The 19,490-nt window shown below is 33.8% G+C and overlaps 2 protein-coding genes across 2 annotated transcripts; both read right to left on the reverse strand.

The window, feature by feature from the left end:
* Nucleotides 1-8,091: 8,091 nt before the first annotated feature.
* LOC143610382 (uncharacterized) lies at nucleotides 8,092-9,849 on the reverse strand. Its single transcript, XM_077084877.1, has 4 exons — nucleotides 9,768-9,849; nucleotides 8,709-8,831; nucleotides 8,373-8,492; nucleotides 8,092-8,277 (listed from the first exon to the last, which is right to left on the reverse strand). Exons 1-4 carry the CDS (start codon nucleotides 9,802-9,804, stop codon nucleotides 8,213-8,215), a joined length of 345 nt encoding a protein of 114 aa, XP_076940992.1. The 5' UTR covers nucleotides 9,805-9,849; the 3' UTR covers nucleotides 8,092-8,212.
* A 155-nt stretch (nucleotides 9,850-10,004) lies between these two features.
* On the reverse strand, nucleotides 10,005-14,935 carry LOC143610373 (uncharacterized). The gene is made up of 7 exons (XM_077084871.1): nucleotides 14,863-14,935; nucleotides 14,703-14,777; nucleotides 12,163-12,333; nucleotides 11,900-12,070; nucleotides 11,616-11,825; nucleotides 10,870-10,958; nucleotides 10,005-10,792 (listed from the first exon to the last, which is right to left on the reverse strand). Exons 1-7 carry the CDS (start codon nucleotides 14,933-14,935, stop codon nucleotides 10,154-10,156), a joined length of 1,428 nt encoding a protein of 475 aa, XP_076940986.1. The 3' UTR covers nucleotides 10,005-10,153.
* Between the last annotated feature and the right edge of the window lie 4,555 nt (nucleotides 14,936-19,490).

Raw genomic sequence — 19,490 nt, forward strand, 5'->3', positions numbered from 1 at the left:
GACTAAATTGGTTTAGCGAATCCATCTGAAATGAAAATATGAAAATTTTCTGTCAGTGATTCAAATGAACGTTAAAAAGAATATTTATGGATAGTGATGGGAATTAGGAGATTGGCAATATATTGTGGTGTAATGATGTATGCAATCTATGAATAATGTTTTAAAGACAAAAGGGGAAATGGAGGTGGTGATAAAGACTAGAATTATAATGAATGATAATAAAGCACTTTGAATTTACAGAGAGAAAGCAATGTGCTTTAACTCGAATATCGAGGGTATTTATGGAATTTGAATTGTACGAAAAAATAATATTTTCTTGGATTAAAAAAATAGAAAAAGTTGTTTTTAAGGGAGGAAAAAACGTGATCTTGTAAAATAAGACAAATAACACATCAAACATGTCATGGATATAAGGGCATTAGGTGAAAAGTATTTGTATAAAACTAACTTTTACCCGGCGTAACGTGCCGGGCAGTTGACGAAACCCCAGCATTGAAACATGTGGCTTGGTAAAACACGAGCGTTACGACGATTAGTTGACACGAATTCGGTCAGTACTAACTTAAGGTACTAGAATTAAAACAAAAGAATCGCTAAAACTCGGGCGTTGTGGCGTGAGTCGCTAAAACCTTAGCATTTTTGGTCTCAGGATTTGTGGCGCTAAGTCGACACAAATTTAATTTGTTTCGATTACGCTTGTTACGGTATACAATACGCTCGTTACGATACCGGAATTACGAAACAAAATAAAATACAAAAAAAAACTTTGTCAATGTCGGACTGCCACTTGGACTAATAAGATGCTAGCGGCACCAAACTTTCAATTTATATATATTAGATAATTTGTAAGTTTAGAGTATTTCTTTTGACCGGTTTTAATAGAATTTCTAAAATAAACAAAACCTGGCCGAGTTGGGTAGGTTGGCTAGACTGGACCGGCCAAAATGGTCCAGTTTTATAGTTTGCGGGTTTCAACTGGTTTTTTTAGCATTAAATTGTGTCATTAGATTTAAAGATGGTATATTTAAAAAAATATCAAATGTTTTTGCTTTTTGAGTATTAAAGAATTTAAAAAAGTGAAAATATTATGGCCACAAATTAGTTAAATTGATAATACACATGCATTAGAACTAAAACTACTTATAATTACTTATTTTGCTTTCTACGGGTGAAAAAAGTAATTTTTTTAAAAGTATGTGAATTAAAAAAATTATTAACTTTTTAATATATCAACGTTTTCGGTTTCTGCAGCTGGTTTTAAACCTTAAACCAACCCATCTCAGTCCTAACTGACCAAACCAACTGATTTTGTTCGATTCGAATGGTTTAATTGGTTTTTGAACACCCCTACTTTTAACATCAAACCTTGTATTGTAAAATATGTACGATAATATAGGCTTCTTATACCTCAATAGTTTTATTTTTATTTTTTTACCACTGAGATATTTAAAAAGGTTAACGCTTGGACATGACTACCCCATCGATCTTTCACGTTTATATATACTTACAAAATAACTATTTTATCGTGTTCATCTAGGTAAATCATATTTTGTCATCAAACACCAAACCAATAGTTAAAACTTAAAAAAGCTAAAAGTAGTAAAAACAAAAAAGTGACAAAATGGTGGGGGCCCACATGATTATACAGTAACAGTCTTGATTCATGACCCAAATGGGCCCATTTATTATCATGGATCCAACTGCTACTAAGTCCAAATTACAAAAAAGCAACAGTAAAAATAATAGTCAGGTATGTCAGGGACTGATCACGTGCCGATCAGCTGCACCATATATCCCATACTCATGACTCGTACTGTTTCTAACATGTGGTTGCAATCAATCAGGGGCGAAGTTTAGTGAGGGCCGGCCCCCTATTTTTTTACGTAACCGTGTAAATTTACTTATTTTCGTCCGAAGATTTTTATACGTAGTGTAAATTTACCCGTTTTCGACTTAAAATTTGAGCCCCTGTCCCCCCAACGAACTCGTTCAAGCTTCGCTATTGGTTGCAATTTGCACCCGTTATAAAAACGCACAACAGCTTAAGTCAGAGTCATATTTACGATGGAATCCAGACTGGATTAGATACTAGCTAGGTGTTATCAGGTAGATCGACTAGGGAGTTACGAGTACTCGTTTGAGAGTGCTGAATATGGTAAATTATAAGAAAGAAAAATTTCAAAAAACTATATAAATGTCAAATATAATTAAGTACTTCGGGAGTAGTGTGTTTATGATGGGTCAGGCTGTCTTAAAAGCCGCTTTATACAAAGTGATCAAACACGCATTTGACAACCAGTACGTGTTTATTGCTTTTGCATTTTATACTTTTGGTTCAACGGATTATTTATAGTCAAGTTATGACTTTAAGATAAAATAATATAGTTTATAAAAAACTTGGTTTTCAATTCAAAAATGACTAGCGGTTAGCTTGTTGCCTGTTTGAGTTCTATTTCGAAGTAGAGGAATATATTGGAAGTAATGAATCGAATACCACGAGAAGGAAGCTTTGAGTGTGTGTGTACAGTTTTATTGTTAGAGACTTGATATCGGCTTCAACATTTGTTTGATCATCATAATCTACAATTGTTTATATAGGATTTTGAGGTCAACAATGGTGGAAACAAGGAGGTAAAATATTAAGGTTTAGCGGACAATGAGTTGCTAAAAAAGCGGTGACATTGAGAATTTAAAAACGAGTGAAGGTTGATTTATTTTAGTGTGATTGCCCTTTTGGATTTTTACAGTTTTGTCCTTGATAGTCGAATATTGTTTTTGTAGTACATGGGCTGTGTGGTAATTTACCTACTTTTGCTCCAAAAAGCAGGGCATTGTTTGGTGTTTTGTATTGCACCATCACTTTGAAAAACAAAAAAGCAGTTTATCTAACAATTTTGTAGGTATCAGTTCGGCGCATTACGATATCGATGTAGAAATGACACTTGGTATATAGCTTACGATATAAAAAACACTTTATTATAGTATTATAAACACGACTCCGTTTTCAATCAAACCTATTACTTTATTGCGATTACACCTCCGTTTTAACATCGTGACATATATTAAAATAAACATGTCATAACGGCATACTAAAAAAAATTAAAAACTAAGTATGTTTATCATTAAAAATGAATCAATTAAAAACCTTGAAAACTTTGCTGCAAAGTAAACAAAATTTAAAGAAAGAAAATACTATGGATCAAGCGTAATATAGTTTAAAACTTTAGAAGGTTAACTTAAAACAATTTAAAACTGGAAGGACTGAAATTATCAAAGTCTTTACTTTATTATAGCAGTTATGTTTGCTTTAATGTATAGTATGATAATTTGTTAGCTACCTAGTTTTTGTTATTATTTCATTTTGGTCTAACTCAAAATTTTCAGGTGTTACGCGTATTGGTAGTGTCCTCGTATTTTTAGCCTGACAGGCCCGAGCGTGGAAACAGATACACTAGAATTCCTTTACATCGATTTGAGAAACTAGACGTGAAAAACTCTAAACTAAACTTCTGTGTGTTGCATTGATATCTGAAGCTAAAATGGTGGCTCAATTGTTGTCTGCCTTAGAAAAAGGCCCAACCCAGATTTAAAGGGGTTGTTCAAATGGTTGCTTAATGATCAACTTAAGATTATTAGGTTTTTCGTTAAATAAGTTAACATTAACATTATAAATATGAGCAACCGGGTTAGGGTTTATCAAGAAATAAATTGATTTATGCTTTGAGAGACGGTAATCATTTTTTAAATTTTATTTTTTAATTAATATACATGAGAGTTATTCACACTAATCATATGCACATGCTTTTTTCATTTTGATGAGTTATATCAATTCGTTCTTGATAAAAGAGCACATGAATACAATAAAAAAAGAATAAAAAGAAGAGGAGTCAAGCACTCCCGCCTCCGAAAGCGAAGATCGAAGAACCACCCGGTTGTCAAGGACACGTCTAAGCAAATAGTTAACTATGACCGTCAAATCCAAGACTAAAGTGACCAATTTGACATATTGGTGACAATCTTTTAAAAGGTTCAAATAATGTATACGTGTCACTATTTGATGATTATAAATTACATAGAATGGATCCAATGAACCAACAGAGATTCTTTATGGATAAGAAGACATTTTAACGTTTCTAGGCTAGTCATTGACTCATTGCCATACCATACCCATTGATGCTTTGCTAAACATACAAACATCCCATGACACATTTGCTTTACATGTTTCATTTTACTTTGCCACCTAGGATCACACGTGTAATCTATTCAATATCTTAAATTATAGAAGTTAGAAACTTGAAATGACAATGTTGGATCCAATAGACATGTATGATTAATATAAGTCTTGGGTTACACACACACACCAGGAATGCTATTAAATCACCAGAAGAGCCTATAGGATTTGTATAGGGTCTATACGAGTTGTATAGGTGTACAGTCAAGCCATTTTCGATCAGGAGTGTTTTTTTATTCCCTTATACAGTATAGCCCCTATACGAGCCGTATAGGACTATACGACTCATTTTATTTCCTATTTTTTTGTGTATTAACTTTAAGATTACTTTAAAGTTACAAAATTATAACAAATAAGAACCGAGTTGGTTATAAAATATAACCGCGTAATTTAAAAGTAAATATTTTACTCCATACTAATCAAGCAACCTACGAACAGCATGAGCATTTCAGTGTAACGACTTTTTAGATGTGGTCATGCGATCCATTTTGGTTGACACCTATATGAGTGTGTTATCTAAGCTTTTGAATATAATTGCTATAAAAATAATTTTGTTTGTTGATGTTTTGACTCGTATTAACTCAACTTTTGAAATATAGCCTTTATAAAGTTATAGTCGTTCAATGCATGCCTTGTAGATACATGACTAATGAAATAAAAGTTGTTAGGTACGAATTATTTAAGTATTAAATGGTTGAAGCAAGAAAAGTTGATACCTGGTTTGTACGGGTCTTATACCATCTATATGGCTTGTATAGACCATAAAATAATTATAAATCTCGAGTCAAAGTACAAACAGACATACTGTCTATATGAATTGTATAGACCCTATACATTTCGTATAGGTCAAATGAGGTAAGCGGGCTATACGAGTCAGAAAACCTATGCGGCTCGTATAAGAGTTGCCACACTGACACCTCCGTACGTATGCCAATAATTGATGTGTGAGTAAAAGAATGCGTTTTTGATGTCTGATATCGTGTTTTTTTTAGCTAATTATGTATATCAAACACGATTACTTTGAGATCTTTTATGATTGCAGGTGTGTTGGTGCTTAATGGAGCTAAATGGATCTTAATGGAAGTTATTGGGATGATACTTGAAAGTTAAAACGAAGATGAACGAGGCCGATCATCAAGATATGGAGAAAAAATGAAGAAGACCATACAGGCCACAAATTGTGCTGTCAGGGCAGCAATTTGTGGTCTTGTCTGGTAAGAGAGGCCGCAAGCAGGGGCGTTGATCAGGCAATTTTGGTAAAGGAGGCCGCAAGTTGGGGTCTTATGAGCACAAATAGCAGCCTAGTTCGTAAAAAGACGCGGATTTTAGGTTTTTGCCTCCATATATAAATATAACCCTAGGGCTACGAAAAAGGAACTTCTCCTAGCTGTTTTGGGGTATTAGGAAGCCATTTTCCACCAACCTAACACCTACCAATCACCACAACCATCCATGCTTTCATCCTTCTACACCATAATCAAGCTATTCAAGATGAAGATGTAAGGCTAAAGCTTCTGTGACCATCTCCGGGAGTAGGGTTGTGTTTGTAAGCAAGACCTTTTATATTTTGAATCTTTACATTGGAACTATAGTTGAATAGTCATTTGGTTGATTAATCTTTTGCGTTTGTTTGTGCATTCAACAGTTTTTGTTTTGTGATTTTATCAGTTAATTGATTTGTGGTCATCAACTTTAGGATTAGGTTCTTAGAGTGATTGGCCCGTTTATCTTTAGCCATTAAATCACTTACATTTATCAAACCCTAAAATTGGTAATCGGTTATTATTCAATTAAGCCAATTGTTCGGATTTAGTTCTGACGATCAGCAAGGTCGAATATCTAGTTTTTTGATTATAGGTGTAATCAAACGAGTTTTCCAAATAGGTATAATCAATTGGTCTAGTTTGCTTCACAACCTGAAACCTGGGGTTAGTTACTTTTCTCTAATTGTTTTACAACCAAATCAATATTTAATATACTTGACATCGTATGCCCACCTAGTATAGTTAGTTATTAAGTATTGAACTTGATTAGCACTTTCCATTGATTTCCTGTGGATTCGACACCTTACTTGTCCTTGGTAATAAAGGTATTTTACAAATGTTTTTGATTGTCCTTTCGACATCGATCAATAATTTAGGGCTATACGAGTCATATAGACTTATTTACACGCCAAGATCTGGTGTTTGAATATAACCACCCTTAATAGAAAGTTACATGACCGTTTACACTCCTTAAAATATGTTTGTGGTTAACAATGTTAATTAGAGGGATTATGACAAATGAAAGAGGAATCCATTTGACCATTTTACTATGTGGGGGACAAAACTGATTTTTACTTTATGTCGTAAAGGATTCACGGTGGGTCATTATAAAATAAAAAGGGTATTTAAAGATACATATTTGACAAACTTCATATCAACAATAACGATGCTCCTTTCATAATAAAGATGCTTACATAGTTGCAATGTTATAAAAATCATGACTAGGTAGTGATTAATCCTCGATTAATCGCTAGTTCCTATTTTACTGACTAATTTTGGGCTAGTCAGTTAATTAATCGGTCAACGGTCAAATCCGGCCAAAATCGGCGGTTTCCGACAAGATTTCAAACAAAATCAGCGGTTTCTGAAGTATTCCGACCAAAATCCGCGGTTTTCGGCGAGATTCTAGCAAGAACCAACGGTTTCCAGTTAGATTTCAGTCAATTTTCGCCCAAAATATGTTTGTGTATGTATAACACTGAAAATTACATATAAAAATGTGTGCGTGTATATATAAAACTGAAAATTATACATTAAAATCCGATCCGATTAATCGTTAGTCCACACCTCACAGCCCGACTACCAACTAGTGATTTTTAAAACACTGCATAGCTGTATTTACTTCACTTCATATCTTAAATATGCTACTATTTTTTAGCTTCAAACTTATTGGGGATTTAAATCTAGAGAAAAAAAAATGAATTTAGCATAAGAAGATTCAATACTCGGTAAAACTAACGAACTAATATAATTCAAGAAAAAGAAACGAAACATTCAATATGACTAATGATATATAAATAAGATAATGTAATTATCAGGTGTTGTTTGTTGTTTAAGATGTAAGATATCTGCAGTCTGCGGACCACATACGAAGACCTTTGTAGAAGAAGAGGTGGACCAAATTTTTGCAATATGTAATAAGAAAACTGAAAACTGTTTTTTTTTTAATTTCCGTATACTGCTAAATTGAAATTTAAATAAACCAATTTTTTAAACTCAAAAGAGTTTTTCAACATTGAAAATTAATTAATAGTTATACAACATTGAAATAATATTCATTAAACTACAATAACATTTTTTAAAATCATTCATTCTATACTTTGCATTAACTATTGAACAAGCTTGAAGGCTGTTACAATCAACGTCGAAATTCGAAAGAGACGGCATGCAATGGCGGAGAGCAGCAGGGACAAGAGACAGGGAAGGGAAGCAGGGTACAACAGGTTTATGCCTCGAGTGTTGGATTTTGATCAGTGGAGTAGGAGCTATGGAGGGGCGAAACCAGTGGGAGGTGTGAAGGCCAGTGCAGGAACAAGGGTTGGTGGCTATGGATGAGAGTTTGTGAAGGAGAATAATGTTTTTTAATGAAACGTCTGCGAGAAAACAAATACTCGGCATAAGTTCATGTTTGCGTGGTGCAGCGCGCAGAACTATACAATGCAATATGCATACAACCTCACAAATTGTTCTATACTTCTCTTAAATAACAAACATTTGTAATCATATTCAACACAATAAACACTTATTAAAAAAGAGTTTGCAAGTTTTAATCTTTTATTTCCCATAGAATCCCTGAAAATCATGACAAAAATACCCCTAAAAACTAATCAAAAGCCTGAAATAGTTGACAAATAAAAGTCAACTAGGCAGGCTTGAAAAACTACTAGGAAGAAACTAATATAACATAACTAGGCTATGCTTTGTGCCTCTTATTCTTTCAACTTAATCTTATCAAGTTTGTTGGCTCACTTAACACATGTCTTGGTATTTTATATTTGGTACCTGCAAATATTAAAAATAATATTTTGTGATTATTTAGTAAATTATGCATAAATTGTGAAATTATTGCAGTACAACATAATATTGTATATGATTACCTGTTTCATCGTAACAAACGGTCATATCAGGTTTTTTAATGATGACCCCTGCGCTGTCCAAAATTGCTTGGGCGAGCTCTAAATCGGCTTCAGCTGCTGCGTGTATCGCGTCCCAGATTTCTGTATGTAAAAAAAATAAATAAATAAATGCAAAACGAAATTAAAATGTTCGCTTTTAATAAAATGACTTAGAAGGTTTTATGTTTTCCGATGATTTTAATCCACTCTGGACTTTTTTTTACTTATATTTGTTTTCTTTTAGTTAAATCTTCACTATTTAACCTTATAAAAATTATAACATGAATCGACCTGTTTAAACGAAGTTGGCGTGGTTACCTTTTTTGCCACCGTGGTGAGGAGCCGAATCCCAAAACTCATCACGCATTTGAACCAACTGACTCCATGTAACGGGCCGTGGGAATTCCCATGGCTTCGGCTTTCTTATCTTTTTCACGGTTTCTGCCATTAAATTGAAAAGAAAGAAAATAACAATGTGATTTTGGCACGCAGCTAAAGATCAAGAAAAAGATCAAGACTATAGTATGATTATGACACGCGCTCGTGAATCAAGAAAAAGGTAAGATTAATTTATTAAAGTATGATTTTGATATGTGAATCAAGAAAAAGATCAAAAGTACAATATGATTTTATTAATAAAAAAGAAAAAGATGAAAATTATAGTATGATTATGACAGACGACTGTTAAACAAGAAAAATATCAAGACTATGACTCCGACACATACCCATTAATCAAGAAAAAAATCAAGACTGTAATATGATTCAAACAGACGATTTGTCAATAAGAAAAAGATCATGACTACAATATGATTCTGACCCACGAGTCCACGACCATTAATCAAGAAAAAAAATCAAGTTTATAATATGATTCCAGCAGACGACTGTTAATCAAGAAAAAGATCAAGACTACAATATGATTCTGACCCACGACCATTAATCAAGAAAAAGGGATCAAGTTTATAATATGGTTCTGACATGCGACCACTAATCAATAAAAAGATCAAGAGTACAGTAAAAATTCTAACACATGACCGTTAATCAAGAAAAAGAATGGATTATGACTACAATATGATTCTACTATGTGACCATTAATCAGGAAAAAAGATCAAGACTATGAAATGATTCCACTTCGACCATTAATCAAGAAAAAGATCAAGATTATAATATAATTCTGGCAGGTGGCCGTTATTCAAGATAATATCAAGACTAGGTAACTTTTAAATATAGAAAAAGATCCAATTACAATAGAGAGGCAGGTAAGTGGGCAATATCAAGACTACGATGATTCTAGTGTACGACCATTAATAGAAAAAAAGACCAAAACTATAATATGATTTTGACACGCAACTAATAATCAAGAAAAAGATCAAGACTTACGGTCTCGCATATTAAGTGACGATCCAACGCAACCCATTTCGGGTATCTTCAATCCGCTCAAGTAGAAGTCGAAAGTGGTATATTATGGTTATATTCAAGGCAAAAAAAAACTGACTTCCAGAAAGATTTAAATATGAGTGGTTGGGGCAGATTCATTACTCTTTCTTGTGACAAAAAGTTTCAGTCACCTTTAACCATTAAACTTCATGTGATTATTGACAACCACAGCTAGTCAATCCATGTTACAACTCTTAAATGCATGTATAAGTCAACTGTACAAACACTCAAAGCAGCAAGTCAACATCCGAAACGAAACAAATATCTTAACTTTATGTTTACCACTTGTTTGACAATAGTCTACAAACAATGCAAATCTTTTACAACTTCTAAGTGTAACGATACGAATCACCAAACTTGTTTCTCATATAACTAAACTTCGGGTCATCGTAGTTGACCGGTTTTAAGTCAACGGGCTTTTGCTCTACATGTGCGGTTTCACCTCGTTTATCTTTGACCCGATGCTTTGTTCTTTCCTTTTGACTCTTTGAGCGAACGTGACTAACCTCGCCATTAGGTCCATAAAACTCAGCATACCCTTCTCGTTTTGAAACTCTATGCTTGTTCGGATCTTTAACGCTAGACGATCGGAGCTTGACGGGCTTTGTTGTTTCTGAATATTTTTCTTGGGTGTGACGGGTTTCTGAATATTTTTCTTGGGTATGACGGGTTTCTGAAAGTGGGGTCGGGGTTCTGTGTTTTTGGGCCAATGCGGGCTGGTTAACGGGCTCGTCTTCAGGCATAATGAGACGGTCTTTTAACGGAGTGAGGCCTCTTCTAGAAGATTTAAACGGGTTGAAAGAAGCGAAAATGTTACCAAAACCTTCGAGAACGAGTTTCGATAAATCCAAAACGAGTTGACTAAAGGATGGCCAGCCCGCTTCTTGTTCTTCTTTAATGGTTTCCACAGTCTGACTTTTGGTCAACTTTTCGTCGTTTGGTATTTTAGCATCAACCTCCACCTTATCCTTCCATGTAAAAAGTTGAACTAAGTTCAGGATTCATATTATTTAACAATCATGATAATACGTAAGAAAAAACTTACCGGTTTTGTGAAATATGATGGACCGAATCCTTGTTGAAGGATGCATACAACATATCCTATCAAGATCGCACCGATTACCAGAACGAGATCTGGAAAGCGTAAAAAATGTAAGTTAAGATTGTCCAAAAAGACAAAAACATGATTAAGTCTGCAAATGAACCAAGACGATAATTTTGTTTTCAGTAGGATCGGTTTTGCTATTCAAAAGGGGGTAGCGTCGCAGCTTGTTGCCCGCTTACCTGTCTCTCTATTGTAATTGGATCCTTTTAAAAAAAAATTAAATAAAAAAAAATTAGAAAAAAAAAAAACAAACAATCACACACGAACAATTAAGCTAATAGAGGTTCTTGTTCGTATTCGTTTGTTAAGAAAATGAGTGTGTTCATGTCTGTTTACGTTCGATCGTTAATAGTATAAACGAGCGGCTCACGAAAGTAAAAGAACGAACATAACTTAGCATAGATGAAGGAACATCAATATGCTAGGCCTAACAAATAAAACTAGACTAAATTGTAACCGATGATAATTTAATCTCATAAAACTATAATAAACTCTAACTGGTCTAAAAAATCTTAATGAATATGTACAAGCGAACATAAATGAACATAAACAAGCAAACAAAAGCGAATGTAAATGAACAAATGTGAACGAATGAGACATGCGTTCATGGCTTCATGCTCGTTTGTTGAAGTAAACGAACAAAAACATTATTCATGGTTCGTTTGTTTATTAAACAGAGTTCAAACCTGTAGAAGAAACCGAGCTGTCTTGAAAATCACAATCTTCTTGATGAAGAGAAATTTGTCTAATAGCAGCGTTTCCTCGGTCAACAACGAGCAACGAACACGTTGGTCTCACATAAATAACATCAAAATCATTTGAAAACTGTGCATCCTCACTCGGACCGTCCCTGTACCCTGCCACACTTGATTTTCCTCCAGCAATTGTTGTCACACCTGCATATTAACTTTTGAATCATTTACGCTTAAATTTTGTTTCAAGAACTAATATTATGATCATATTACTAAACCTGCTTCACCAATCTTTCTGATTGCAAGATTGACGGTATCAGCAACATAAACATTTCCTTTATCATCCATTGTAACACCTTTCGGATGATCAAAACGCGCATCATTCGGTTTTCCATCTACATGGCCCGTGTAACCCTGGAATGATCCTGCAATTAATCTTGCCCTACTGTCTGTATTGTCAATAAATTCAGAAGCTAATTAATCATAACTTCAAAGAGGATGCTTATAATAATAATATTATCAAATGTGAAAAGAATCTTACATTGAGATAACGGTGGAGTGATTCTAACAATGTTGCTATTGACTGAATCAACTGCATACAGCTCACCGTCTTGTGACACTCTAATGGAATAAGGTACAACACCTAGCTGATTACCTTCCACAACTGTTTCTACTAAATAACCGTCTTCGAATTGAAGAATATTCCCACCATCTGTATCACAAAATTAAATAATCAAAATGCTATCTATAATCTAGAAAAGCTAAACCTATATTGAAATATATTATTACTCAGGGTTTATTAGTACGAGCTCACACGCCTAGTTTAGGTTTCCAGGGTTTCTTATAATATCTATATACTGTGAGACAACTTTCGGTAATCAATAACAATTCCGGATTTTACCTTCTTACGTGCGGTGCGTGGGCCCTTGGGTGGGCAAAGTGAAATTGCACTAATTTTGACGTTATTTTACTAATTTTGTGAAAATAGCGTTAAAAATGACGGAGGGTTATTAAGGCATCATGTGGTGGCGTTGATGGCCGAAAGACAAGGGTACATGCACCAATCGGCCTGGGTCTCGATGGTTGAGTCTTGAGTGTTATGTTATGTCCAAGGCTTGATGCAAAACCACTATCGAGCCGGGGGTCTCATTGGAAGTAGCCTCTCTATTCCTGTTGGGTAGAGGTAAGGCTGTCTACATCTTATCCTCCTCAGACCCTACCATAGCTTTGCTATTGGTGGGATTTACTGAGTATGATGATGATGATGACGCTGACCATCTTACGTGCAGGTGAGCAATAACCAAACCGAAACCGACGACATCGATAGGAAAATCGAATTAACCGACCGAAGTAACTGAAACTCGGTTATCGGTTTTTTTGTACCCACGATTAATCGTTCATATTTTCATATATTTCTAGCTTTTATATCTCCATTTCATGTTTATACCTCCATTTCATGTTTTATACCTCTATTTCATGTATATATACTTCCATTTCATGTATTTCTACGCAAAAATAGGAGCCCAAGTTATCAACCGAAATTAACCGAACCGAACCAAAAACCAACAAACTAACCGATTAATCAAAAACTCGTCGGTTAACAAAAATAGATTAACCAATGACTTTAGTTTAAGCTAATAACCGATCTGATTAACAAAAACCGACCAGTTAATAGAAACAGATTAACCAATGACTTCAGTTTAAGCCAATCACCAATCTGAATAACTAAAACCGATTGGTTAACAAAATAGATTAACCAATGACTTCAGTTTAAACTAACAACCGATCTTATTAACTAAAAACCGACCAATTAATTAAATATATATTAACCAATTAAGTCGGTTTCGGTTTGTTTAAGCAAATAACCGAACGGAACCGTGCACACCCCATACTAGTAAACCATAAATAATAATATATAAATACCAATAACCGAACTCATCACAACCTAACAAGATCTAGTGTTCTTAAACAATAAAAAAATAAAAACTAACAAACTAACCGAATAAACTGAACCGATTAACCAAAAATCGATTGGTTAATAACATAGATTAACCGATAACTTCGGTTTTGGTTTAGTAATCTAATAACATTAATCATCACAACCTTCACTTTCTTCTAATTAACAAATCAGCTAGAATATTCGAAAAATAACAAGATCTAGGATTCTTAAACAATACAATAATAAATAATAACAAACTAACTGGTTAACCGAAAACCGATTGGTTAATAATATAAATTAACTGTTGAATTCAGTTTCGATTTAGGCTAATAATCATACTCCTACCAATAAACCCTAAATCTTAAATATATACTAACGAAACCTTTAAAATCTCTCTGGTTGCTCCCTACATTCTCTCAAGCCACCATATTGCTTTATTTGCAAATGGAGGTTTTTCATGCATTTGACCCGAATTCACGGGTATGGGTCTCACCAAACCCTTAAGCGGGCTATAAAATCTCATAAAATTAAAATTAATCTCACCAAATATTTGATATGAAAATCCTATAAAATAGGGATATACTAAAGATTAATATCCGATTTAAAAAAAATATATTATTTATAATTAAGAAACAATTTTATAGTAAAAAAAATAAGTGGGCCATGGGTCTCACTAAACCCAGATAACTTTTAAACTGGGTTATAACATCTCATTTATTTGTAAAACCCTTTCCTCATCAAATCCTAAGTTCCTTACAATAAATAAAATTAAAATCCAAATAAATAAATATTATAAACGGATAACGGATAAAAGCTAGAAGTAATATATTCATTCCAATAATCTAACTCATCACAAGCTTCACTTTCTTCTAATTAACAAACCAGTTAGAATATTCGAAAAATAACAAGATCTAGGATTCTTAAACAATACAATAATAAATACTAACAAACTAACTGAATAAACCGAACCGATTAACCAGTTAATAATATAAATTAACTGTTGAATTGGGTTTCGATTTAGGCAAATAATCATCATGCTCCTACTAATAAACAAACCGGTTAGAATATTGGAATATTAACCAAATCTAGTGTTCATTAAGTGATTAGAAAATAAAATAATAAAATTAAATGAAAAAATGTACCTGATAAGGGCGATTTAGAAGTTGACCTAGCAGTAGTCCACTTGAGAATCGAAGATAATTGCTTAATCACCGGAGCTGCTAATTAATACTAATAAACACAATTAATATAAATAAAAACCATAATTAATTAGTAAATGCGCACGTGTGTGTATATGCATACCGGCAGGTGCAGCATGAGCTTGAAGCTGGATGATGTAAACGGAGATAATGAGGTAAAGGAGTGACGTGCTCATCTGATTGACCGGAAGGAAGGAATATTCCGTTAGATCGATTGGTTAGAAAATGTAGCTGAAGTTGAAGTTGAAGCCCTAAATTGAATTCAGGTTAGATTGTTGACGCCAGAGTGACTGAGTAAGTTCACAGTTCTCGAGAAGCTAAACAGCACATACATTATACATAACACTACTTTTTTTTTTTTTTTTTACTTTTTGTTTTTTCACCGCTTTTATCGGACTGATTTAAAAGCCGTTTGAAAAAGGTAACTTCTTTTATTTTCTTAGATTATTATTAGGGAAAATTCCTAAAATGGCCTCTTTTATATAGAGAAGTTTCAAAATAGCCATTTTTTCTTCAAAATCTTTTATAATTTGGACTGTCAAGACGCATTGTGAAAAGATAAAAATAAAGACGAGATTTCGAAAGAAAGTCTGGTAAAATACGAGATTTGGGGAAATAATGTCGGTAAAGTCCGAATTATTTGTAATCTTGGAGCAAAAGTTCAAATTTTTCAAAAACTTGAGAGACTGTATTATTATGTTTCCTACCTTTTCCGTTCATATTTTTAAATTCTTTGAAAAATATATTTTTTACAATTATACCCCTAAACCACCATCACCCACTTGAACCACCACCACCACTACCGCCACCATCCACCACCACCACCACCCACCCACCGTCCACCACCACCATCCGCCACCACCCACCACTCACCGGAAAACAATGACGTCACCACACCTCCTCTCTTTCTCCGTCTTCATCCTCCTCACCTCCGCCGTAAGCTCAAAACCGTTATCAACTTCCGTCTTCTTCCTTCTATTTGTTTTCCGGCAACAAATTTGAATTTTCCGGCCAAAAACGTTTTCTCGATGACCAGAAACTAACGACTTTAGGATTCTGTTAGTCGCGAACCATTAGGAACAAATACTTTAAAAGTTGAGATCATCAGTAGCCAATTCATTAGTTAGGACCAGCAGTGACCAAAAGGTAATAGTTAGGACTATTAAAAACCAATATACCTTTAATATTCTTGTGTAGTAGATGTGCAGTAGAAGTATTCATTGCTCCAACATAACCAGCACCAGATTGAGATATTAGTTTGATGAGTTTGAATCTCTCAGATCCGTGGTATCCGCTAACGGTAGCGATAACGGAGTCCATAATTTGAACAGTTGGAAATTCGATCATTGCTCCAACATAACGAGCACCGGATTGAGATATTAGTTCGGACTTACCTGAACCGGTTAACACGTTTGCTGACGTGGATTTAGGTACGGGAAACCTGGTTCAAATTTGGGAGGCCCAGCGAGCTAGGGTTACCGTAAAACTGTTCAGGCTGACTATAATAATAGATTTAATTCCAACAAAGCGAAATGTAGTATGCTTTAGTTAAAGACAACTAATGTAACATTTCGGATTTTCTAAACCCATTTTCGTTTACGTTTAACCCGACCCGGGAACACTTTTAGACCTTTATTATTCATCAAGAAATTAATATTTATAAGTATTAAAGATTACATGTTCAATTTATACCCTTATACTTTCAAGAATGTTCAAATCTTATTTATATCATAAAAAGTTCAATATTTGACCTAATAACAAACTTAAAGGACTAATTGTGACAAAATGAAATTTCCAATCAATGTTGGCCAAAGCGCCGCGCAACCAACATCCTCTTCCCCATCGCGCAGCTTGGTGGAGGTACTGCACAAATTATGTTAACCGATCTCGTTTACTATATTAACATTATTTTATTGCAAAACTGGTGATAAACTCACTCAATATGTGTTGTTGACAAGCTCTGTTTTCTACGCATATGCAGGTTGCTATTGAATTGAAGTTGAAGTATGGACATTTAGAAAGACCTTAGGGTTTTTAATAAAGACAAACATCAATTTAAATTTGTTATATATATTTATTTGAATTGTTTTGTTATATCTGGATATTGTGTGTGCATTTGAAATAAAATAATTAAATAGATATTGTCACATTTTTATTATGATAGTATATTCGAGCTGTAAGCAATCAGCTCACGACCCGGCATTTCCGCCTTAGGTTGGGGTGTGCAACTAACAACTTCATACTAAAAAAATACATATAACGAAACCTGGTTTAAATTTGGTAAGCCCGACTAGCTAGCCTGACCGTAAGGTTGTTGGGGCTAAGTATCATACCCGACATACTCCTAACAAATATTAATGTAGCAAGTCTTAGTTAAAAAAACAACTACCGACTTCATACTAAATAAATATAAAGTGAAATCTGGTTTTGACGTGCCAGATTGATCGTTAGCGGCGTAACCAAGCTCCTCCTTGTCCGACTTTGGGAATAAATGATTGAGGGTGAGAGTGGGGGAGGGATGCATAATAAAAAAGAGAAAGGAGGGAGAGGAAGGGGAGTCGGACTCCAATAAAAAGCAAATAATTAAACAATATAAAATAGTAAAACAATTAAAAATAAAAACCTAAATAAATCTTGAACTTAGCATAAAATATCTTAGTATGAATATCTTTTGAATGGAAATCCTTTTTATATTCAAATATTTTTTTTTGCTATCCCCATTTAAAATTCATTTTGGTATCCATTTAAAGTAAAAAATAAGCAGCGCCAAACTTGAAGTTCGTATTCTCGCGCACAGTTATAAACTTTTAATCCTCTCAAACCCCATTACAGAAGTTACTCTCCTTCATAGCGACATTTCTCCTATTTCTCCGATCTCCTCCATCACGGTGACGGTTATTTCTTTCTCCGATCTCCTTAATCGCGACGGCTGCATAGATTAAACCCTAACTCTTTTTCTTTTTTTTATCCTCTTATCTTGTGCAAAATTATGAAAGAAGGTCAACATTATCAAGTTTGTTATATTTTCATTTGGGGCAAGATCACCTTGATTTGTATTTATTTGTTACATTTTCAATTGGCTGTAAATCAGCTGTTGATACAATCTTAAGAATGCCTTCTTCATGCAAAATGTGATTTTGTAATTGTTGGATTTTGCTAGATATGGTTTATTGGCCTGGATCTACATATGAAATTGTTTATGTGTTTAGTTTAATAGTCTAGCTAGTTCGCCTGGTGGCATGCATAGTTTCTTTTGTTAATTTGGGTTTTTGTTCATTGGGTTTTGTTGATGTTTAGTTTATTACTCTAGTTTGCATGTTAACGAGTCACTTTTGCAATTATGTTAATGTGCCTAAGGGGATGTACCCCGGAACCAATTCATCATCCCAATTAACCGCATCGAATACTAGGCGATGCCGCAATCTTTAGTGAACGAGTTGCTTGATGCTACAATGTAACATTGGTGCCAAATGTAAGTTTTTATTATTATTATTATTATTTTCTTGTATAATTATATTTATTTAAAATATAGTTGAATTTTTTTAACCCTGCACTATTTATTTTGTTGATATTAGGTATTTGTATGGCCTACCGATCCAAAATACTTAAGTCGTCCTTTTCAATTCCCAAAAAATAATTGAGGAAGATTGCAACAAAACTTTTGCAAGTGTAAAAGAGCCCTTAGTTAAGGTCTACAAACTTCATCATGGTAAAGAGTATTTTCTTGCACCATTTTTCAATAAGCAGTAAATATTGTTGTTTTTTAGTGTATTCTAATTATTTTTTTATTTTTATTACTAAATTTTTATACTGACTCTATAACTTTCTTTTTTATAGTTTGCACTGGGTGTTGTTTATCGTTTTCCATGCAGAACATAAAGGGTGGATTTTGGATTTGAATCATTACTCTTTCAAAGGCAGTCGGAACTGACACGAGGTCGAAGACTCGCGCAAAAATAAACCAAATACAACTAATTAGATAGTGGTAAATGGGTGTCGAACACGAAGAGTTTGTGGAATATGTGTTACCGAGTAGCTTACAATTAAACTAATATAAATGTAAATAACGAAAAAGTAAATTTCAGGTTGGTTTTGATTTGATTTTATAAACTAAATAAACTAAACGAAGGTTGTAAACAATTGATTAAATGAGCATTTCTCTTGGAGTTCGGGTTATTACGCAACACTCTTGTTAAAGTTCAATGGATAAATCATAATATCTTGATTTTGTGTAAGTGTAATTGTTTGTGATTAGTCAAGAACTAAGTACTCGGATTCCTAGAACGCGAGGTCGTTACTTGATAATCAATCAATATAGTCTTAACCATAATTCCTTCTACTAAATCTCAATTGTCAACGACACCAAGAACGTATAGAACGAAATTATGTTTAAAACGATATGGACAAATTACAAACAATCAAACAAACATCATAGTTATACTAACCTCAACAATTAGATAACCAATCCAAATTCAAGAACAATAAACATAAATGTATTGTGAATAACCTTACATCCAAGAGAAACACCAAAGGGTTTAGCCACACATGATTGAAATCATCATACCAAGTTTAATCCGATGCAATATAAGATTATGATGTTAATCCTCAATTAGAAGCACCCAAAAATATTGTTTCAATGCTCCAAAATCACCTCCCCAATTGTCTAAAACGGAATACCATGAAAAGGATCTCAAAAGCCAATTACAACATCAATTTGGAGTTGTAACCGCC

Source organism: Bidens hawaiensis, unplaced genomic scaffold (assembly GCF_021521415.1).
Source record: "Bidens hawaiensis isolate Kalapana, Puna unplaced genomic scaffold, B.hawaiensis_p1.1 tig00026028_1, whole genome shotgun sequence".
NCBI classification, from domain to species: Eukaryota; Viridiplantae; Streptophyta; class Magnoliopsida; order Asterales; family Asteraceae; genus Bidens; species Bidens hawaiensis.